At 49.0% G+C, this 23617-nt stretch overlaps 1 protein-coding gene across 15 annotated transcripts in view; it reads right to left on the bottom strand.

Moving 5' to 3' along the window:
• Positions 1 to 479: 479 nt before the first annotated feature.
• Positions 480 to 23617, bottom strand: part of BOC (BOC cell adhesion associated, oncogene regulated) — a 128631-nt gene continuing 105493 nt past the window's right edge. For 6 of the 15 annotated variants that reach the window (XM_072723218.1, XM_072723231.1, XM_072723227.1 and 3 more), the window contains 14 exons: positions 21922 to 22215; positions 21296 to 21568; positions 19694 to 20001; positions 9482 to 9644; positions 8931 to 9041; positions 8213 to 8419; positions 7669 to 7850; positions 7101 to 7206; positions 6422 to 6544; positions 4102 to 4323; positions 3173 to 3408; positions 2885 to 2958; positions 2225 to 2418; positions 480 to 1203 (listed from right to left, as the gene is read on the bottom strand). In XM_072723218.1, the coding sequence (XP_072579319.1) occupies positions 1016 to 1203; positions 2225 to 2418; positions 2885 to 2958; positions 3173 to 3408; positions 4102 to 4323; positions 6422 to 6544; positions 7101 to 7206; positions 7669 to 7850; positions 8213 to 8419; positions 8931 to 9041; positions 9482 to 9644; positions 19694 to 20001; positions 21296 to 21568; positions 21922 to 22215 (2681 nt within the window). In that variant the 3' untranslated portion in view covers positions 480 to 1015. Of the gene's footprint in view, positions 1204 to 2224; positions 2419 to 2884; positions 2965 to 3172; positions 3409 to 4101; positions 4324 to 6421; positions 6545 to 7100; positions 7207 to 7668; positions 7851 to 8212; positions 8420 to 8930; positions 9042 to 9481; positions 9645 to 19693; positions 20002 to 21295; positions 21569 to 21921; positions 22216 to 23617 lie in introns of all 15 variants that reach the window. The other 9 variants (XM_072723249.1, XM_072723242.1, XM_072723258.1 and 6 more) reach the window with 3 other exon arrangements.

The raw sequence follows: 23617 nt of genomic DNA, 5'->3' as shown, positions 1-23617 counted from the left end.
AGGCCCCAGCTAGTGCCAGCTGCACGTATGAAGGTTGATCCTGTGGTTGTATAGACGTAAGTAAATGTTGATTTTAAACAACTAGTGAGTCAACTCCTCTGGCAGTGCTGATCTATCTTTGGAAAAAAGGAAAGTGAATTTTATCAGGCACCACATGTGCACGTGCAACATAGCATTCAACTAAATGATATTTTGGAGATCTTCCACACATCTCTCTATGACCAAAGCTTTACCTCAAGTCCATTCAGTAAGAGAACTGCGAATCTGCTTCTCCTTGCCTACTTCATGCTGAATCTCTCTTGGCCAAAACGGTTACCAAAATAATACTTAAAGAATTAGACATCTGCTACCTCTTCCTGATCTCAAACTCTTGACAGAACTGAAAAATGTCACAAGGGGAGACTTTCTTCAAAAACTCAAAAAACTGAATCCTAAAACCTATAAAGAGGATGCTGACTCATACATGACTAAGTTGAACGTTACAGGGAAGACTAAACATTTATTTAGAAATTACAGTGTTTGTTTTTACAGAGATAGGTTGCCACAGATTATTGATTCTGGAAGGTTTGTTAATGCTAATAGGACTATACACATCTTAGTCTATTCTCACGGGCATCTTCTGAAAACGTTTCCTGTAGTACCAGGTCTGGCTGTCTTCATGAGTATCTCCAGCCTGAGATCCTGTGGCTTTTCCCTCCTTGTCATCGTAGACAGTGTACCTAAGGCTCGTCCTCTCATCAGCTTCTCTGGGGGCTTTCTGCTGCCTTCTCAGTCTGTTCGGACCCGTCTTTTACTCTTGCCAGGCTGAATCCTGTTATTGTGGCATCTTTGATTTCCCTCTCATACCTCAACTGGGTAGGATTCTCTGTGTCTCTCCAGAATTATAAAAACACATATACATTTATTTACAAGTGCATAAATATATAAATATGACTATTATAGAAAAATAAATACCAATTTTCTCTGTCTCTTTTTAAAAACAATATATAGTCTTTCTGGGATATTGGTTTTCTGCCTACATTGTAGGAGGCGGTGTTTCAAAAGATATATGCACCGGCGGGCTGGGGGAGAGCCGCATCCCAAGTTCCTGCCCTGTGTAGGCCCCTGTGGGGTGCTGGGAACGCCAGTCTCCTCCACCCATTTGGCAGGAGTTAGGACTGTCCACTTCTTCAACTGGTACAAGGCCCAAGCAGCACGGGGGCCCTGAGGAGGAGAAAAGTGGGAAAAATTAAAATCCAGACTAACCAGGAGCCGTTGCTCAGGAGTACTGGGTTAGACTTGCCCTAAAGAAAAGACAGAAACACAGGACTATGGCAAGGGCAGTTTGCTCTGACGTCTCAGAAATATGGGATGGGTCACTAGTACCCATGTCCCACCACAGAGACTCGCAAGCACTAAGCACCGATACCCTAAAGCAGATGAAGTCAGCTGAGCCCTTGAAATGTGGAAGAAAGCCCTGTTATTTCCAGATTTAAACTGCTACTCTACCCTTCCAGTATGATTTCTCTGGGCATCATCATCCCACCTGAGGGAGTCCAGTTTTGATGATGCTGGGGTCTGACTCTAGGAGGTACCTGTCTTAGAATTTTATCTCCCAGAGACAGGGTCTAGGATCTGCATGCGAACGGACACATGCCACAGAAGCTAAGAAGCATCAGCCAAATGTCCGAACCAGCCTGTGCCTCCAATCAAGCATCCACTGATTGATTTCCAAGAGCCTGGCACAAAGGAACACTGTAGGATGGGCAGTGTGCATTGAGGCTCTTGGAGAAAAGGTTCTGTGGAAGCACGGAGTTATGACAATGATGTGAGAACTAGGCTGCTTAATGACTGATATCATCTTCCTAATTAAGAGACAAGACCCAACACAGCAAGGTATTTGGGGTGATTAGAGAATGCCTCTGGTGTGATGAGAGGCAGCAGGAATCTGTGAATGGTCATGAAATGCTGAGACCAAAAGGTTTGCTTTCTCTGAAATGGGGGTGTGTCCTTTTCTCAGCTATTGAGGACACAGCTTGCCATGCTAGAGTTGGACCCACCCAGATCGCCCCCATGGACCTGCCGGACCAGGTCTCTCATTCCCCCATAGAAAAGCTGTGGATAGCTCTTAACACCACCTTTGAGGAAGGTTACCTCCCCCTCTCTAGGCTACTGCTGGGTTGTGGACGCCTCCCTCACATCAGCCCCAGTCTGTTCAATTTCCTGCCCTGCCCCTGGCACCAACCTCGGTGAAAGAGAGGGTCCCACGTTGCTTCCAGCCCAGGACTCGGGGGTACATTCCTCATGACTGATTGGCCCGTGGCCGCAGGCTGCTCCTGGAGGTGGTGGCAGTCTTGGTGAGGCTGGAGCAGCTGGTGAGTTGAGTCATCAGGCAGCGTATATAAGAAAGAGCCCTCATCTGGACTGGACTTGGGACCCCTGCAGGCATGAGACCAGATGGAGAAGTGAAGTGGAGGCAGAGTAGGTCTGTATCCCCACTACCCTGGCTGCTTCCCTGTCTCAGGGCATCAGAGCCAGTCAGGGCTCAGATGGGGCAGGGACTGTTCCCCTTTGAACGTTCGGTGTCATACCACCACTTCCATGGATAATTCTAGTCTATTTCCTGAATGCATGAAAGGATGTGCAGTCAGGTGTCTAGGAGCCTATGGACAGAACCAGCTGAAAATGGCTGCTCTGGCCTGCCAAGTGAGGAAGGACTTCTAACGGGCCAACCCAGTCCCCAATGCAGAAAGCACATTATAATTGCCAACACACCTCCTAAGGAGGTCCAGTGGAGCAGGTTGTGGGATGTGCCTCTGTGCCTCACCCTGTTCCTCTCAATAACTGAGATTGGGCTTAGGGTAAGCTCTGGAGCAGAAGGCAGGGAGGGGAGAGGCCCAGTTACCTGGTAACCTGGTGACTGGTGTGGTCATATTCAGTGCCAAGAATGGTCTGCTTTAGCAGGCTGCTGGTGTCATCCTGTTGCTCAAGAGAAAGAGTAACAAAAAGGTCACATCGGAGTCCAAGTAACTTTCCTGTTCAGTGTTCAACAGAATGAGCTGTTCCCGACTAAGGAAGCCAGACCCAGTAGCCCAGGATTAGAGGCTGGAAGGAAGAAAGCCCCAGGAGGCAGCCCCAGTACTCCCCTGTGCTGGCTCGCACCTATTTGCCCACATTCCCAGGGCTGTGTTACCTGCTGAAGCACCCCTGGGCAGTGTTGCTGAGGTTTCACGCCTGGGTAGCCCATGGCAGCTGCAGGGCAGCCCCTATTCACATGGATCCCATTGGCACAGGCCCGTCTACTGGTGCCACTGAGGTAGGGCTGCCCATTGGCTTGGTGGCCTGGGAGTCCTCCCAGTGGTACCATAGTGTATTGGCAGGAGGAGGACAGAAGGGCACTTCGAGGAAAACCCAGGTCTGTTGTATGTTCTGGAAGGACAGAAGGACACAGGTATGCTCAGGCCCAGGAGGTCCAGGGCAGCCTCCAGTACCATAGAAATCTCAGAAAACTTCTGACACTGCCCCAGGGATAAGAATGTTCTCAGTCACCCATTTCTCCTACCATCTAGACTCTTCTGCAGTGGGGAGAAGGGTGAGGAGATACAGCAGCACAAGTTTGGGGAAAAGAAGTGGTGAGTCAACAGAAGAAACTATTTAAATGAGGCAAGTTGACGAGATGTGTTGTCGTTTGAAGCAGAGATGAGTGGATAGCAGGGAAAGGGAGAAAGCCCAATGCGTCCACAGACCCAGAGAAGTGACAGGGAAGAGGTGGGGTCTATTTTCAACATGAACGTGTGGTCAGAGCAGCAGCTTCAGACATTAAAAGGAGTTGGAGCCAGATAAGTACTGAGTTCCAGAGACGCAGAGGCCAGAACACTCTCCACTGCATACTTTCCATTTGCCAAGATCCATAAACTGGGAGGAAAGGGCCCAGACTTAGAGTATTTTTCTCTCTCTGAGCCCTGTGGGGAACCTGGGAGCTGACGCTCTAGTGAATATGAAGCAGGGCACCTCTGATCCTGCCCTGGGTGAAGGCCACGTTGGCAGGCTGGGAGGCCCCTCATCCCCACTAGGCTCCTTCCCTTCGTGCTGAGGTGGTAGGCGGGGGGGAGGGTCACTCACTTTGCTTAGACCAGGCCCTCCACAAACAGAAGGGGATGAAGGCGACAATGATGAGGACGATAGAGCCCAGGACGACCCCAACAATCAGGTAGGGCAGGTCACTGGAGCGTGCCACCATGGCCCCGGTGCCGACCGGCCGCTCTATGGTTTCAGGGGGTGGCAGCTGAGGTGGGGCCAGAGTTGGGGGTGGGAGACGACCAGGCTGACCAGAAGACTTCCGAGCTGTAATTGTGGACAAAACTCACCTTAGTATCTATTCTTTGACATTTCTCTCACAACAAACAGAAAACACTAACAACAAACCTGATTCCATGGGAGTGGGAAATGGGGTCAAACTCACAAGGCAGAACTCAGTAGTAGATGAGTGTGGTGTCCAAGCTCAGCACGAAGCTGGCCTCGAATGGCAGATTTGGCATGGTCAAAGAGAGCGGAACCTTCTATTTCAAAATACACTCTGAGATGTTTGTGAGTCTAGCACTGGTGTCAGGCTGTGTCTTCTGAGCGGGAAAGGAGAAGGGCTTTTCCCAAAGAAAGCTAGTGAACTTTTGGAAGACAGTCTTTAAAAAAAAAATGCACGAAACCAGCAAAAGAACTGGGAATGGCAGAGTTTACCCATGGATTTGCTACTCCTGGGAAAATTAAGGGATGCAAAGGACTAGATCTGAGCCTGGCCTTGGGGCAGGAGTGAAGCGGAGGTAGGGGACTCTGGGAGAGGCAGTAATTGCGAGACACCAATTCTGTGACAAGATGGCAAGCTGTCCTCTGGGTTGTGCTATTACCAGGCTGTGTGTGACCTGTTCACTCCTGTTCACAGCTGTCCTCTACCTCCACTCTGACAGCACAGTCGGTGATTTCCCGCTACCTCTCCCAGGGCTGCTGCTTACATTTGTCTGCCTCCTCAGAACTGGGAGGCCTCCTCGTCCCTCTGGGGCCACACTCTCCCTACTCTGTCCTGCGTCCTGATGGCTGCCAAGTGCCTGTGTCCACAGCTCTTCCCCGCTGGGAGACCCGCTTCTCCCTCAGGGTCTCCGGAGACACAGCCCCAGGAAGTCTCTGAGTGGCCTCGCATTGTTCCTTCCTTCCTTCTGGGTTCTGCTGTTCTTCTGGCTCCCCCATTTCAATAAACGGCAACATCATCCATCTGTCCTTTATGCTAGACTCCCTTCCCTCTCCCCCCGGCCCGATGTGCTAGCAGCCCCTGGTCCACCGATGTTTCCTCGGAAGGGTCTCCAACCTGTCCCTTCTCCTTGCCTGGACTTCACAGCTCCCATGCGCTCCCCCTGCCCACGGCTGCAGAGATTCCTGTGAGCTTCTCAACCTCACGGACACAGGGTCCTCGATGATCCAATGCCCACAGCCCACCCATGCCCTTCCCTGGACATTCCCTTTCTAGAGGCCACATCCTCTAACCACCTGGAGCTATTTGCTGGCTGGCCCTGTGCCCCAGGATGGTCCCTCCTTGGTCTAGCCTAAAGATTCAAGCCTTCCAGACCAGTGTGGAACCTTCGTGGTCTCTGCTCTCTGCCCTGGGCACTCGGTGTATCACTTGATAGGGGACTCTGGCTGTGCAGTATTCTCCACTGGACATGACAAAAGAGGGCTGGGGTACACACAGGAGGCACTTAGTATTTGCTGAATAGGTGACTGAAAGCTGCACAAAGCCAGAGAGACAATGTTGCCAATGTCAAGAAAATGCATTATTTTCTCATCTCCCTTACTATTCTTTTGTGATCCTCTCCTGATTAAGTTCTCTGCAACATTCTTATGTTATACATTTTCAGTATTTGCAAAATGGAGATGGTGATATCTATCCACTTGACCAATGTACAAATATTAAGTTATTATGTGAAGATGTTTAACATGTTTTAGTGCAGAGAAGGAATCCGGGCTTGTAGTTGATGCACTGTGCCCAAAGTGTGCTCCACCCCTAACTCGCTAAGTGACCTTCGTGGAGATACATCATTTCCTGATGCTCAGTTCCTTTTCTATCTCTGGTTGGTTTACTGAATTTAACTACAACCTCAATGTAAGTACCAAATGTTACAGGAGCATAGTGTTTATAGAGAGTTCTGACATTAAGAATGGGTTCTAATCCATGAGTTCATCATGTAGGAGTTAACTCCCTAGTTCCTGGAAGCCATCATGATGGCAGCCCTATTCACACTTGAGGCACAGGCAAATGAGCAGAAGATGACAAACGGGTACTTGGAAAATAAGGAGTCTTCATGGGGAAGTGATATCAGCATGCTACATGGAACAGTGACTTTTCCTAGCTGGCTAAAAATAGCAAGAGGAAAGCAGAGAACCTAAAGACAATCACCTTTGGTTTCACAGATCATCACGTTGCTGAACTCACTCTCCCCTCCCTCATTGAAGCACTGCATCTTAATGTCGTAGGAGGTCTCTGGCTGCAGGTGACTGATGGAGTGCCAGTATCTATCCCCTGGAAGAGACAGCAAGGAAGTCACATATAGGAATATGCATCTGGTCTGCCTGGAACCTTCCCAGTCAGCCTTGGACAGGGGTGTGTGTCCAGGCTGGTGCCAGGAATGCAACAGGATGCCCTGGGCTGGAGAAGCACTGGAGGAAATGTTCTAAGTGCCACCCAAATTCCTGTTGTCCCATCTCCATGGGAAAGAAGCATGTGGACTTATGATCTCGATGACCCCAACTGTAGCATGTGTCAATGATATGTGCACAGATGCTTTATGTCACGCCAGCCCAGGTTTTATTTTTTTATATTTTTTATATTTTTAAAAGATTTTATTTATTCATGAGAGACACACAGAGGCAGAGACACAGGCAGAGGGAGAAGCAGGCTCCATGCAGGGAGCCTGAGGTGGAACTTGATCCCAGGACCCCGGGATCATGCTCTAAGCTGAAGGCAGATGTTCAACCACTGAGCCACCCAGTGTCTCCAGCCCAGGTTTTATACTTTCACCAACACCTAGACCCCCATTGTTAACAGAGAAAACCGTATCACCCAAAGTGCTTCTTACCTTCCACCATATCCTTCTTGTAGTCACTATCATTGTCACTGTCCGTGGGTCGATAATAGATATAAAAGCCATGGATAGGGGTGTTGTTGTTACTTGCTGGGATATACTATAGGGAATGGAGAAGCAGCAAGTTGACAATGGAGTAGAGAAATCATGTGAGCAGAACCACTGGTGGACAGAAATTTGACCCCATCTTAGAGTATAAAAATTCACAGAGGGAGCCTGACAAATATTTCTGACAAGATCTCCAAGGCTTTCTCGGGGAAGGCTGTGAAGATCACTTGTTATTTAGCCTAAAAGTCCCCCAGCTCTTAGAGACTAGAAACAGCTCTCCAAAGATGTAAGTCCCCTCTGAACCTGCCTGGGTACTATAAGGATGAGTCTCTTGGCTCAATTCCCAGGTATGGGGGTTGGGTCGGGGGGCAGAGCAGGGGGTGACCACTTAAGGGAAAGGGTCTTAGAAGGGAGAACAGAAAAGTGATTCCTTCCTGCCTGCTGCAGCAGCCAGCCTCTATGATCTCGAAGCTCAGCCCCACCTCCCCGTTGCACTCTATGCGAGGCCACTTACCATCCACTTGAGCATGATGGTAGTCTCGTTGACAGCATCAGTGAAGGTGATGTAAGGGCCTGCCACAGGCCTCTCGTACACACGGCCACTATAGCTTGACACCACATATGGCCGGGAGGGGGCACTGGGCTCACTTTCCCCCAGCATGTTCAGAGCCCTGACCCGGAATTTATAGGAGGTGCCTGGTAAGGAAAACTCACTTGAACCCAGGAGCTGGAAAACTCTTCTGACCCACCCACACCGAGCACACCCAGAACCTACAGGGATCTTTTGGGTAGCCCTTCACCAAATACAAGTCCCCAAAGGACACAAGAACTCCCATCTTCTTCAGAAAGGAGCCACAGAAGGGACAGCTCTGGACCTCTTATAAAGAGAGGGAGGGGAAGGAAGGGTTTGTAGGCTGGAAGGAACACAACCAAAACCATCCATGTAAGCAAGGTGGCGGGTGGCAGACCGGCAGACAGAAGAGCCCTCAAACCTTTAACTGCTTCCAAGGGGTTGGGGACAGATGGGGAATCAGGTGGGATAGTGGCCAGACCCCTACCTTTCTCTAGGCCAGTGATCTCCACCGAGAGCCGGGAAGGAGGGATGGCACTGGTGGCCAGAATCCAGTCCCCCACTTTCTTTAGCTTCTTGTACTCTACCCGGAAGGACTGGATTGGGAAGCCACCATTTCCACGGGGAATCCATGTCACGTACACTGATGTCTCAGAGGCCATGGAGATAGTGGGCCTGTCTGGAGCTTCTGGGGCTGTAGGAAACCATCCATGAGGGAGGATGGAAGTAGAAGGAACACAATAAAGTGGTTGAAGTGCAAATGGACTTGACCTGTTCCTGACTGGGGCCCTTCTTCCCCCCAGCCCTCTCCCTCTGGTGGCTGTATCAGATCTCCCAGGGCTACTGGAGTCACCTTCTCCCAGAAGGAGCCCTTGAGCTAGGACCCCTAGAGGCCATGCTTCTGCAACGTCGCACTATGGAGGACCTACAGTCTGTGGCTCCCTCTTTTGTGCTGTCAGGACCCACACGGTTTAGCAATCCCCTACCCACCTTGTCAGACTACCATGTTTTCCTTGAAAAAAATCCAATCTATGTTTTTTTATTGGGGTTAGCTGGATGGATGCCAGGAAAAATGTCACAAGGCTTCCTGGACCCACAGAACAAGACCCCATTCCACCTGCAACAATGAGCCTTCTGAGGCAGAGAACTTGGTTCCAGTTCTGACTCCTGCTTACTCCCACCCCTCTGAGCTGCTGGGGACCTACGAGAGAGGCGACCATGGTCTGGCTGGCTGCTGCTCTGGGGGTTGGCTCCTGGATCATCTCTCTGGATCTGCTGCTCCTTGCTGGCCATGATTTCAGGTTTGGGCCGCCGTCCTGGGTGGAAATGGGTTGAGATCAGCAAGTGTGGGGGCCTGTGTTAGGTCTGCCTTTCCAGAGAGTTCTTTCTGCCAAAGACTCTGCTGAGGGGTCTGACAGGGTGATGCAAATAATATAGGGTATTGGCAGTGTGGTCTGATCCCCAGTTCTGCTTAACCATCATGGTACTGAGCCTGGGCCCAGCATGTATGTGTGTGTGTCTGTGTGTGCGGGGCATGAGCACAAGGTGGGGAGGGCAGAGAGGCCAGCTGGCGGTTCTCCTGAGGAGACACGGGACCTATGCCTGGGCTCATAAATCATAGGGAGGCAAGAGCTGACAGGACGATAAAGTTCAAGGTAAATGGATAGGGCAAGGTGAGCAGGGCTTCCCACCTGGGCCTGGCAGGATTTGCTCAGGTCCATAAAACCCCAAGATGGGGGCAGTGTTTGACCCTTACCAGTTCGGAAGGTGACCATGGCTGTCTGGCCTTCGCCTGCACAGTTGTAAGCTGCCATCTCCACTTCATACAAGCTCCCGGGGTCAAGTCTGGTGAGGGTCAGGCGGTGTTGGCTGGCTGCAATGCTGGAGACAGTCCAATTGTCAGAGGAGTTTGTGACCTGCTGGAAAAGACAGCCGGTATCAGAACTGGCATCTCAGCTTGGAGCTAATGGTGGCTGTGGTTTGCATAAAAAGCAGAGTAGAGGGACGCCTGGGTGGCTCAGTGGTTGAGCATCTGCCTTCGGCTCAGGGCTTGATTCTGGGATCCCGGATGGAATCCCACATCGGGCTCCTGGCAGGGAGCCTACTTCTCCCTCTGCTTGTGTCTCTAAGTGTCTCTCTCTCTCTCATGAATAAATGAATAAAATCTTAAAAAAAAAAAAAAAAAAAGCAGAGTGGAGTCCACCAGAGCAGGAGGAAGAACCAGTGGGCTGGGAGCAGAGGGGTGGTACTGCAGAGAGCACACTGGTCCTGCTGGCTCTGGGACTTCCATCCTTGCTGGGACAGTGAAGTAGGCTCTATGGTCCCTCATCTAACCATCCCGTCAAAGAAAATTCGGTGGGGAGGTCAAAAGACCTCTTATTGCTGAGAATTTCTCCAAAGATGTCCTCTCCGTATTTCTAAAAACTTCCATATTTAACTTTTCTTCCCTCCTTGCTCTTTTTAAACCAAATAAACGCAGTCCCTTCACAGTTTCTATTCTGGGATGATGATTATGATGATGAAAGCAGCAGCACCAATACAGAGTCTCGATCGCAGAAGCAAGCACTTCACAGGCCCTCTAAAGACCTTTGTGACAATAGCCCAAGAGACAGGTGTTAAGTTTTGTGCCCACTTCACAAATGCTAAGGCCTGGGGAAAGGAGTAATTTGCCTAGACCTACATTGCTAATAAGTACAAAAATCATGGGGGGGAGGGGCAAGATGGCGGAGGAGTAGGGTCTCCAGGTCACTTGTCCTCAACAAATTACCTAGAAAACCATCCAATCATCCTGAAAATCTACGAATTCGGCCTGAGATTTAAAGAGAGACCAGCTGGACCGCTACAGTGAGAGGAGTTCGCGCTTCTATCAAGGTAGGAAGACGGGGAAAAAGAAATAAAGACACAAAAGGCCTCCAAGGGGGAGGGGCCCCGAGGAGCCGGGCTGAGGCCGGGGCGAGTGTCCCCAGGACAGGAGAGCCCCGTCCCGGAGGAGCAGGAGCTGCACCGACCTTCCCGGGGGAAAGGCCTCCCGGGGAATTGGAGCAGGATCCCCAGAAAGGCGGGGATGCCCTTGGGCTCCCTGGGACAGTAACAGAGGAACTGCGCCCCGGAGAGTGCACCGAGCTCCCTAAGGGCTGCAGCGCTCGGCGGGACCCGGAGCGGCTCGGAGGGGCTCGGGCGGCGGCTCCGCGGAGGGGGCTGCGCGGCTCCGGGAACAGCTCAGCGGCAGCGGCTCGGGCGGAGGAAGAAGCTCCGCGGAGGGGGCGGCGCAGCTCCGGGAACAGCTCGGAGGGGCTCGGGCGGCGGCTCCGCGGAGGGGGCTGCGGGGCGGGAGCGCGAATCCAACAGCGCAGGCCCCGGAGCACAGGGCGCCGGGACACAGCCCAGGATCCGGCCTCCCCCGGGACACGCAGAGGCCGGGAGGGCCCAGGACAGCAAGGACGCTCCTGCCTGGAACTGAGCAGATCAGCGGCCCCGCCCGGGAGCCCCCAGGCCCTGCAGCCGGAGAGACCCGGAGCTACTGCGGGGGCTGACTTCAGGGTCCCAGAGCTGCCCCCGCCACTGTGGCTTCCTCCCGGGGCCTCACGGGGTGAACACCCCCCACTGAGCCCTGCACCAGGCAGGGGCAGAGCAGCTCCCCCAAGTGCTAACACCTGAGAATCAGCACAGCAGGCCCCTCCCCCAGAAGACCAGCTAGAGGGACAAGTTCCAAGGGAAGTCAAGGGACTTAAAGTATACAGAATCGGAAGATACTCCCCGTGGTTTTTGCTTTTGGTTTTTTTTGTTTTTGTTTTTGGTTTATTTTTTGTGTTTTTTTTTTTTATTTGTTTTGTTTTGTGCTTTTTTTTTTTTCTTTCTTTCTTCTTGATTTCTGATTGCTTACCCCGCCCCACCCCCCTTTTTTTCTTTTATCTCCTTTCTTTCTTTTTCTTTTCTTTTCCCCCCTTTTTTTTCCTCTTTCTCTTTTATCTTTTTCTCTTTTCTTTCCTTCTCTCTCTTTTTCTCCTTTTCCCAATACAACTTGTTTTTGGCCACTCTGCACTGAGCAAAATGACTAGAAGGAAAACCTCACCTCAAAAAAAAGAATCAGAAACAGCCCACTCTCCCACAGAGTTACAAAATATGGATTACAATTCAATGTCAGAAAGCCAATTCAGAAGCACTATTTTACAGCTACTGGTGGCTCTAGAAAAAACCATAAAGGACTCAAGAGACTTCATGACTGCAGAATTTAGATCCAATCAGGCAGAAATTAAAAATCAATTAAATGAGATGCAATCCAAGCTAGAAGTCCTAACGACGAGGGTTAACGAGGTGGAAGAACGAGTGAGTGACATAGAAGACAAGTTGATGGCAAAGAGGGAAACTGAGGAAAAAAGAGACAAGCAATTAAAAGACCATGAGGATAGATTAAGGGAAATAAATGACAGCCTGAGGAAGAAAAACCTACGTTTAATTGGGGTTCCTGAGGGCGCCGAAAGGGACAGAGGGCCAGAATATGTATTTGAACAAATCATAGCTGAAAACTTTCCGAATCTGGGAAGGGAAACAGGCATTCAGATCCAGGAAATAGAGAGATCCCCCCCTAAAATCAACAAAAACCATTCAACACCTCGACATTTAATAGTGAAGCTTGCAAATTCCAAAGATAAGGAGAAAATCCTTAAAGCAGCAAGAGAAAAAAAGTCCCTGACTTTTATGGGGAGGAATATTAGGGTAACAGCAGACCTCTCCACAGAGACCTGGCAGGCCAGAAAGGACTGGCAGGATATATTCAGGGTCCTAAATGAAAAGAACATGCAACCAAGAATACTTTATCCAGCAAGGCTTTCATTCAAAATGGAAGGAGAGATAAAGAGCTTCCAAGACAGACAGCAACTGAAAGAATATGTAACCTCCAAACCAGCTCTGCAAGAAATTTTAAGGGGGACTCTTAAAATTCCCCTTTAAGAAGAAGTTCAGTGGAACAATCCACAAAAACAAGGACTGAATAGATATGATGACACTAAACTCATATCTATCAGTAGTAACTCTGAACGTGAACGGGCTTAATGACCCCATCAAAAGGCGCAGGGTTTCAGACTGGATAAAAAAGCAGGACCCATCTATTTGCTGTCTACAAGAGACTCATTTTAGACAGAAGGACACCTACAACCTGAAAATAAGAGGTTGGAGAACCATTTACCATTCAAATGGTCCTCAAAAGAAAGCAGGGGTTGCCATCCTTATATCAGATAAATTAAAATTTACCCCAAAGACTATAGTGAGAGATGAAGAGGGACACTATCTCATACTCAAAGGATCTATCCAACAAGAGGACTTAACAATCCTCAATATATATGCCCCGAATGTGGGAGCTGCCAAATATTTAAACCAATTAATAACCAAACTGAAGAAATACCTTGATAATAATACACTTATACTTGGTGACTTCAATCTAGCTCTTTCTACCCTGGATAGGTCTTCTAAGCACAACATCTCCAAAGAAACGAAAGCTTTAAATGATACACTGGACCAGATGGATTTCACAGATATCTACAGAACTTTACATCCAAGCTCAACTGAATACACATTCTTCTCAAGTGCACATGGAACTTTCTCCAGAATAGACCACATACTGGGTCACAAATCGGGTCTGAACCGATACCAAAAGATCGGGATAGTCCCCTGTATATTCTCAGACCATAATGCCTTGAAATTAGAACTTAATCACAACAAGAAGTATGGAAGGACCACAAACACGTGGAGGTTAAGGACCATCCTGCTAAAAGATGAAAAGGTCAACCAGGAAATTAAGGAAGAATTAAAAAGATTCATGGAAACTAATGAGAATGAAGATACAACCGTTCAAAATCTTTGGGATGCAGCAAAAGCAGTCCTGAGGGGGAAATACATCGCAATACAAGCATCCATTCAAAAACTGGAAAGATCTCAAATTCAAAAGCTCACCTTACACATAAAGGAACTAGAGAAAAAGCAACAAATAGACCCCACCCCCAGCAGAAGAAGACAGTTAATTAAAATTCGAGCAGAACTAAATGATATCGAGACCAAAAGAACTGTGGAACAGATCAACAGAACCAGGAGTTGGTTCTTTGAAAGAATTAATAAGATAGATAAACCATTAGCCAACCTTATTAAAAAGAAGAGAGAGAAGACTCAAATTAATAAAATCATGAATGAGAAAGGAGAGATCACCACCAACACCAAGGAAATACAAACGATTTTAAAAACATATTATGAACAGCTGTACACCAATAAATTAGGCAATCTAGAAGAAATGGACGCATTCCTGGAAAGCCACAAACTACCAAAACTGGAGCAGGAAGAAATAGAAAACCTGAACAGGCCAATAACCAGGGAGGAAATTGAAGCAGTCATCAAAAACCTCCCAAGACACAAGAGTCCAGGGCCAGATGGCTTCCCAGGGGAATTCTATCAAACGTTTAAAGAAGAAATCATACCTATTCTACTAAAGCTGTTTGGAAAGATAGAAAGAGATGGAGTACTTCCAAATTCGTTCTACGAGGCCAGCATCACCTTAATTCCGAAACCAGACAAAGACCCCACCAAAAAGGAGAATTACAGACCAATATCCCTGATGAACATGGATGCAAAAATTCTCAACAAGATACTAGCCAATAGGATCCAACAACACATTAAGAAAATTATTCACCATGACCAAGTAGGATTTATCCCCGGGACACAAGGCTGGTTCAACACTCGTAAAACCATCAATGTGATTCATCATATCAGCAAGAGAAAAACCAAGAACCATATGATCCTCTCATTAGATGCAGAGAAAGCATTTGACAAAATACAGCATCCATTCCTGATCAAAACCCTTCAGAGTGTTGGGATAGAGGGAACTTTCCTCGACATCTTAAAAGCCATCTACGAAAAGCCCACAGCAAATATCATTCTCAATGGGGAAGCACTGGGAGCCTTTCCCCTAAGATCAGGAACAAGACAGGGATGTCCACTCTCACCACTGCTGTTCAACATAGTTCTGGAAGTCCTCGCCTCAGCAATCAGACAACAAAAAGACATTAAAGGCATTCAAATTGGCAAAGAAGAAGTCAAACTCTCCCTCTTCGCCGATGACATGATACTCTACATAGAAAACCCAAAAGCCTCCACCCCAAGATTGCTAGAACTCATACAGCAATTTGGTAGCGTGGCAGGATACAAAATCAATGCCCAGAAATCAATGGTATTTCTATACACTAACAATGAGACTGAAGAAAGAGAAATTAAGGACTCAATCCCATTTACAATTGCACCCAAAAGCATAAGATACCTAGGAATAAACCTAACCAAAGAGGTAAAAGATCTATACCCTAAAAACTATAGAACACTTCTGAAAGAAATTGAGGAAGACACAAAGAGATGGAAAAATATTCCATGCTCATGGATTGGCAGAATTAATATTGTAAAAATGTCAATGTTACCCAGGGCAATTTACACGTTTAATGCAATCCCTATCAAAATACCATGGACTTTCTTCAGAGAGTTAGAACAAATTATTTTAAGATTTGTGTGGAATCAGAAAAGACCCCGAATAGCCAGGGGAATTTTAAAAAAGAAAACCATAGCTGGGGGCATCACAATGCCAGATTTCAGGTTGTACTACAAAGCTGTGGTCATCAAGACAGTGTGGTACTGACACAAAAACAGACACATAGATCAATGGAACAGAATAGAGAACCCAGAAATGGACCCTGAAATGTATGGTCATCTAATATTCGATAAAGGAGGAAAGACTATCCATTGGAAGAAAGACAGTCTCTTCAATAAATGGTGCTGGGAAAATTGGACATCCACATGCAGAAGAATGAAACTGGACCACTCTCTTTCACCATACACAAAGATAAACTCAAAATGGATGAGAGATCTAAATGTGAGACAAGAGTCCATCAAAATCCTAGAGGAGAACACAGGCAACACCCTTTTTGAACTTGGCCACAGTAATTTCTTGCAAGATACATCCACAAAGGCAAAAGAAACAAAAGCAAAAATGAACTATTGGGACTTCATCAAGATAAGAAGCTTTTGCACAGCAAAGGATACAGTCAACAAAACTAAAAGACAACCTACAGAATGGGAGAAGATATTTGCAAATGACGTATCAGATAAAGGGCTAGTTTCCAAAATCTATAAAGAACTTATTAAACTCAACAGCAAAGAAACAAACAATCCAATCATGAAATGGGCAAAAGACATGAAGAGAAATCTCACAGAGGAAGACATGGACATGGCCAACAAGCACATGAGAAAATGCTCTGCATCACTTGCCATCAGGGAAATACAAATCAAAACCACAATGAGATACCACCTCACACCAGTGAGAATGGGGAAAATTAACAAGGCAGGAAACAACAAATGTTGGAGAGGATGCGGAGAAAAGGGAACCCTCTTACACTGTTGGTGGGAATGTGAACTGGTGCAGCCACTCTGGAAAACTGTGTGGAGGTTCCTCAAAGAGTTAAAAATAGACCTGCCCTACGACCCAGCAATTGCACTGTTGGGGATTTACCCCAAAGATTCAGATGCAATGAAACGTCGGGACACCTGCACCCCGATGTTTCTATCAGCAATGGCCACAATAGCCAAACTGTGGAAGGAGCCTCGGTGTCCATCGAAAGATGAATGGATAAAGAAGATGTGGTTTATGTATACAATGGAATATTACTCAGCAATTAGAAACGACAAATACCCACCATTTGCTTCAACGTGGATGGAACTGGAGGGTATTATGCTGAGTGAAATAAGTCAGTCGGAGAAGGACAAACAGTTTATGTTCTCATTCATTTGGGGAATATGAATAATAGTGAAAGGGAATATAAAGGAAGGGAGAAGAAATGTTGGGAAATATCAGGAAGGGAGACAGAACATAAAGACTCCTAACTCGGGGAAACGAACTAGGGGTGGTGGAGGGGGAGGAGGGCGGGTGTTGGAGGGGAATGGGTGACGGGCACTGAGGTGGACACTTGACGGGATGAGCACTGGGTGTTTTTCTGTATGTTGGTAAATTGAACACCAATAAAAATTAATTTAAAAAAAAAAAAAAAGTACAAAAATCATGACTTGACTCCAGAGAACACATTCCTAACCATTCGTGACTTATCCTAGAAAGAAAAGGAATCTGGGAACCTGAAAATCTTGGGTTTAAATCCTGATTGTGTCTCTTACCAGCTGTGTAACCCTAGAGCAAGTTCCCTGACGTCTCTGATCCTCAAGGTTTTCAAATCTAAGATGAGTCAAAGAAAAGCTCTCAGCTTCTTCTGAAGGTTAAACGAGATGATGTATACCAAGCGTGAGGCACTGAACATGGCACACAGGTTCCCAGCGAATGCCTGGCCCCTTCTCCCGACTTGCCCATATCCTCCACTTGGCAGGTCTCTGCCATTCCAATCCTCCTCTGCTGCTCCTGTGCTCACCCCTTGCTTCTTGCTTAAAAACTGTGGATGAACGGTAACTAATTCTGGATTAATCCTTAATGGCCCCAAATTCTTGGCTCTTTAAAAAAAAATACATCCAGGTTCCGTCCCCCACAGGCGATGCCTAGAAGCTTCTTCATCTCACCTACCCCACCTTCCAGGACAAAAGGCTTAACTGCCAACAGTGCACATTTTACACAGTCTGCTGGGACCTAAAGCTGTGGTTTGCTCAAGAATTAAACAGCTGGTAGGAAAACCTCTTATCCTCAAGCAAAATATTCCAAAGTAAAACAAAACCTACTATTCAAGGGACAGAGATGGTCTGGGCTCATTTATGTCAGACTTCCAGGATTTGTTCCAAGGGGAGAAGTTTTTACAAACTGAGAATCCTCAGTAGTACTAGAAACCCAGACACAGTAGCCCAGGGTCTGCAGATGTATCACCAAGTGAAACTGGCTTCACAAATGTGAAAAAGTGAAAATGATCTGAGTGATTCCCAGTCTCCTGCAAAAGAAGGGGGCTGCAAACACAGTCAAAAGTGATTTTTCACTTCGAAATCCTTTCTTGTGTGACGATCCTTAAGATTTGCTAGTTCCTCAAGAAAGGCACTGCTTGCGAGGTATCATTTCTTCCCCGGCCATGTCCACTGAGCAGTCCTAAGTGCCCCACAGGCCAGAGTCTAACTGAAGCCAGACCCAGCAGGGGCACAGTTCCTCACTTTCCCTGTACCCCTTTATCCTCTGGCCCGCCTGGCGCTGGCCTCACACTGACACTGGGCTCTGAAACAAAACTAAGAAATAGCACGGTCATTAGTCACTGTCACACTCGCACAGGGTGAATGTGGCCCCGGCCTGGCATTTCCGGATCGCCACGCATGGCCTTTGCCAGCCTGCCTCTTGGTGAAGCGGTTTCATGGCCACCTACTGGCCTGAAAAATATGATTCTTGTTCTCATTACTGGTTCTTGTCTCCCAGGGACCATGAGCATTTGGCCTGCCCTGATCTCTGTCTACAACTCTGAGATGGAGGTGTCTAGTTACAGAGAGAAACGAGGATTAGGACCGGCCCTGCCCCATAACCTGGGCTGAACAATGCAGCTTTTTGTTAAAAATATATTCACCCCCTTTGCTGGCTGCCTATGAAGAGGCCAGCAGGCCAAGTGTTAGTGAGAGACTGCATCCCCACCCCCACCCCCCCATCTAGGAGGCAATTTTGCCTCAGGTGTCTTTCTGACGACCCAGTGTGTCTATGGACTTGTCCTGAGCCAAGGTCATAAAGGGAAAGATCAGAATGAGAGAGGCTGGCAGGGTCCAGAGCAGGGAAAAGCGCAACTGCACAGCTGACATGCTGCTTCTCACAGGGCTGCTTTGGTCTTTAGAGGGGGAGAAGAGCTGATAAATACTTTTACTATATAAAATATAGCATGTATGCACATTATCAAATAACATTTTTAAAAAATCCATTAAGAACAATAATTTTCAGGACACCTGGGTGGCTCAGCAGTTGAGCTTCTGCCTTTGGCTCAGGGCGTGATCCCTGGGGGTCCTGGGATCAAGTCCCATATCGGGCTCCCTGCATGGAGCCTGCTCTTCCCTCTGCCTGTGTCTCTGCCTCTCTGTGTGTGTTTCTCATGAATAAATACATAATCTTAAAAAAAAAAAAAGAACAATAATTTCCTGCTGCCTAATGGACTTAGAAAAAAAAAAGCACACATCTGGGATGAACAGAAATGCTCCTCCAGGACATTTTTTTAAAGGAAATCTTATGTCCTTCTCCCCCGGAGGGTAACAGCAGGTGAGCACACAGCCTCGAACAAGGGGGCTGCCTGCGGGCCCTGTCCTGCCTCATAGGACACTGTGTCCAAGAGGATGGGCTGTCCAGCTGGCTCTGCACCCTGCCAGAGCCAGAGGCTCCCTCCCTGAGAGCTCCTGAAACATCCACCTGGACAGGCCTCCTTCTGTCAAGGAGAAATACCTGAGGTCTGAGCAACACGATATGCTTTCAGACCCCATGCCTGCTTGTCCAAGCCGAGCCATGAGGAATCCTGAAAACTGAGGGGGTGTTTTATAGCCCTCAGAGAAAACACTTGTTCATAAATATTTGTTTTCCTGGCCCCAGAGCTAGCTTGCCATGCAGAGTTCCTGCAGGTATGTGCCCAGTAGAGCTTACTTTGGTTAAAAAACAAAACAACAACATCAACAACAAATGACAGAGAGAAGAGGGGAGGGCAGGGGATGGTTAACAAGGAGATTTGTTAACTATGGCCCAGGATGAGGAGCTGGCGGGGGGTGCCAAGCTTCTGGGAAACCAGTGCACACAGGAGCTGAAGTGACACACACTTTTCCTGAGCATCTGAGGGTCCCACATGCCTCAACTCACAACCATCCTCGGGGGAGGTGGTAGGAAGTAGGGCAGAGGAGGCCAAAGGTCAAGGTCCAGGCTTCAGGAACTTGGGGGGAGATGGCCAGCAGCCAGAAACCCCTGCCCAGACTCACTGAGAAGAAGTCCGCACAATGCCAGGCACCGTACCTTGCGGTGTTTCACCACATAGTAGAGGATCGGCGCACGGCTACCACCCTCGTGCCGAGGCCGCCATACAAGCTCATATGAGTCCGTCTTGGAGGTCCGGGGGGAGCTGAGAATGATGGGTGCTTCTGCAGGAGCCACCTGCCCCTTCTCTTCAGGGCACTGTGGGGAAGCTGACTGCACCGATGTCGGCGGCTTTGGGAGCCCTGGATGCCCTCTTAGCATCTGGTCAGGGCTTCCGGGTCTGGAGGGCAGCATGGGAGGGGTGGCAGTGTCCAGCTTAGCATCCCGCCATGGCCTCAGGGTTGTGCCTGGAGGACCAAGAAGGAAAGAGAAGGGAAGGTGGACAATGTCGTTCCCCTGGTCACTGGCTGCATTGTTGCCCCAGGGAGAAGGCAGAGGAAAGTGAGAGATAGGAAGAGCCCACAGCCCAGAGCCTAAGATGACCATCAGCCCAGTCCACACGCAGCCAGGCTCTGTGGGAAGAGAGAGGGCTGTGTCACTGCCCCGCCAGGAGATGGGCAGCCCGGGACCCTGTGCCCAGGCTTTTTGCCGTGGCCAAGGGTGGCAGGCAGGCAGCTCTGCAATCTGTTTTCCTGAACCCCTACGCTAGCCTCACCTAGCCTCACCTCGAGTGAATGTTCTGTTTACTCCTAAGGAACCCTGCACCCTCCTCCTCCTTCTGTCTGTGTTGGGGGAGGGGACACATCCCTTTGCTGCGGGGTCTTAACACCATGCAGTCTGGGCCTGTTCCTACACCAGGCAGCAACCTGCCTTGCGAGATGGAAAGCCAACTGTAACCCCCCTCTGAGAACCTGAGAGGCCAGAAGAGGCAACACGTCCTTCAGGAAGCATCTGCAGAATCTGCCAATGTTACTTGTCCCTCCACCTGACATCCTGAACCACAGAAGGCTGGCATCTGATCATGTGGATTCAGCATTATTTGGGGTCGTATTTTTATCAAATCATTTCCTTGGTGAGTTTGGCATCCTCCACGAGGAGGTTGAGTCTTTGTTAATTTTCTCTGCACCCCCCACATTACCTAGTCCGGTGCTGAGGACATAAGTAACTGCTCAGCCAGTACAGGTGTCAACTGAAATAAATCAGGCTGAAAGGGATGGATTTGCTTTTCACAACGGTTGTTAAACCAGGTGTCATGGCACCCTACGAACCTAGAGATTCCACAAAATAAAAAGCATTTGAGAAAACACAACAGTAAAGGGGTGCCTAGGTGGCTCAGGTGATTGAACATCCAACTCTTGGTTTTGGCTCAGGTCATGATCTCAGGGTCATAGGATTGAGACCTCAGTTGGCTCCACACTCATCACTGAGTCTGCTTTCCCTCTCCCTCCTCTTCTACCCTTCCCCCTACTCACATATGCTTGCTCCCTCTCTCTCAAATAAATATTTGTAAAAAATAAAACAATTAAATGGATCGCTTTCACAAGTGAAAGTGTACACACTTTGACCTTCTAATAAGTTAATGTAAACTTGAACTTACAACTAAAAATCACTTTTACCTCTTTTATATATTAGGGTTCTCAGTCAAGGAAAGGGCTCTGTGAATGTGCAGCTGCGATGTCCAGCCTTTCGGGCTGCACTCACCTGGCCTGGCGGTTCTCAGCTGGACCACGGCATGGGCGCTTCCGACTTCGTTCTCAGCCATGCACTGGTAGACGCCTTCATCCTCAGGCCCTACGCTAACCACCCGCAGGGCCCTGCGGGACAGTCGGAGGCGCTGGCTGGAGGCGAGGGGCACAGCGTTCCTCAGCCACAGCACAGAGGGCGGGGGGTTCCCACGCACCTCACAGGTGAGCTTGGCACTCTGGCCCCACGGGATGACCAGCTGGGACAGCTCCATGGTGACCTCGGGGGGTTCTGCCAGGAAACCAGAGCAGGGGTGAGAAAGGCCAAATCTTCCCATCCAGGGCCACACAGGCTGGGGAGGGATCTATAGTCAGGAGTGAGTCCCTCCTTTCCTGTGAGTATTGGTAGAGGGAATACTCTGTGCCTCATCTGTCAGTCACAACAGGAAAGGGACTAGAGAGGGAAGTCAGGCCCATACACCAAGGCCCTGGGACCCAAGCATCCCAACTCACTCTATCCTCTTCCATTACACCCTGGGCATGGGACCTCTCACAAGGCACCTGACCCTATCTGAGCCTTGGGGTTATGAGTTTCTAAGAAGACCACACTGACCAAAGAGAAGAAGGTCTGCAGGAGACACTCACCAAATACCTGGACGTTATACAGGATGACCGCTGCCCCAGGCTCCCCAACTCCGTTATCGGCCATGCAACGATAAGTCCCTGAGTCCTCCTCACTGGTGGTATCGATGAGGAGGTTGCTTAGCAGGAAGCGTGTCTTGTTGTAGCCGGCGACACTGGACCCATCCTTGGCCCAGGTGACCCGTGGGGGTGGGATCCCACTAGCCACACACTCCAGAATCAGACTCTGGCCTTTGGTGACAATGATGGTCTGGGCCTCTGGGGGGTAGATGATGCGAGCAGCCTCAGCAGTAGAGCCTGGAGGAGCCGGGAGGTGAAAGGCAGCGTGTGGGACCAGGACTCAGTGCCGAAGATCCCCTCTGCCCTGCCTTAGGTGGCCAGGTCCCAGGAGGCAATCCCAGACCATGTGGACTTGGAATCAAACAGCCTTTCAGGGGTTTACAACCTACATAAAGTGAGGCAAATTACTTAATTCCCTTGAGCCTTGGTTTCTTTATAAAAACAAGGCCCTCTCTCTGCAGAGAGCTGTTGTAAGAGATGTGGTAACATACTGGAATAGCAGCAGCATTGACACAACACGCATTTGAATAACTACGCACGTCAGCAAAGAAAATGAGGGGGTGGACAGAGAACCAAATGGTGCAGGTGACTTTTCCTGCTTGCACTCAGCAAGTGCACCCCAAGTCTGAGGATGAGCTAGGAGACAAGGATCCATGGTAGCCCCCACAGCAACCAGGGGTCTCAGATCTCAGCATCCTTCATAGTGTGAGCACCTCGCTGCACTGAGAGGGACCCACTGTGTAAAGACATGCATTTCTCGCACAGTAGTAGTACAGGTCCCCAAAGCAAATCAACTACTTTGTTGGCTGCTCAGCTAAGGAAGGAGAGATCTTTTCTCAGTGCTGGTGGAGAAACAGCACAGCACTTATTGGAAGGCAAGTTGCTCCCCAGTAGCCACCTCCCTCCACGCTCTGTGTGATTCTGCTTTGTGTGCCAAGCAGGGGCAGATCCTGGTGTTATAAGACCTGAGACATCTACAGCTTGGGAGGCCCTCTTGAAGAAACAGAATGTGAAATTACACATAGAAAATTCTGTGAGTGAGGGACTGCTGTAGTTTAGCTTCATTAGCTTCACGGTACATCTGCCTCTGGTGCTGCCTCTAAAACCAAGCTCCACGTAGGCTGTCCCTCCACTGAGTAAGCAGGAAGCCTAGAAAAGTGCCTGGCACCCGGAGATGCTTGGCAAAGGCAGATGTTGTTTTCATACAAATGGAGGAGTGTGTGGGCCTCCACGGACCATCACCAGAGGGAGGTGTTGGGCTCACCGCAGCCAGTGTAAGCACAGCCGGGCCTCGGGCCAGGCAGGCTCTGTGGCCTCACATAGGCACAAGCACATCATCGTCTTTCCTATGCATGTGCTGCCAGCTGCTGAGCACAGGCCGTCTGGCCCCAGCAGACACATCCCAACAGATACCCACTCTGAAAGTCTCCCAGGGAAGGAGAGCTCTCAACAGGCAGGAGAACGGGACTAGCAAGCACAGCTACCCCAGAGGTAGGCAAGGGATATGTGCCACTAGAGGGGAGAGGACCCCCCGCTCTGTCTGAGTCCTGGATACTCCCACTGGCCCGAGCCCCCCAGCTCCCACCCCCACCTGAGAGAACGGGCTTGGAGCACAGCCTGTGCCCCCCTTCCTGTGTCC

This window comes from Vulpes vulpes, chromosome 1 (genome assembly GCF_048418805.1).
Source record: "Vulpes vulpes isolate BD-2025 chromosome 1, VulVul3, whole genome shotgun sequence".
Lineage (NCBI taxonomy): Eukaryota > Metazoa > Chordata > Mammalia > Carnivora > Canidae > Vulpes > Vulpes vulpes.
This window is presented reverse-complemented; position numbering and strand designations above follow the sequence as displayed.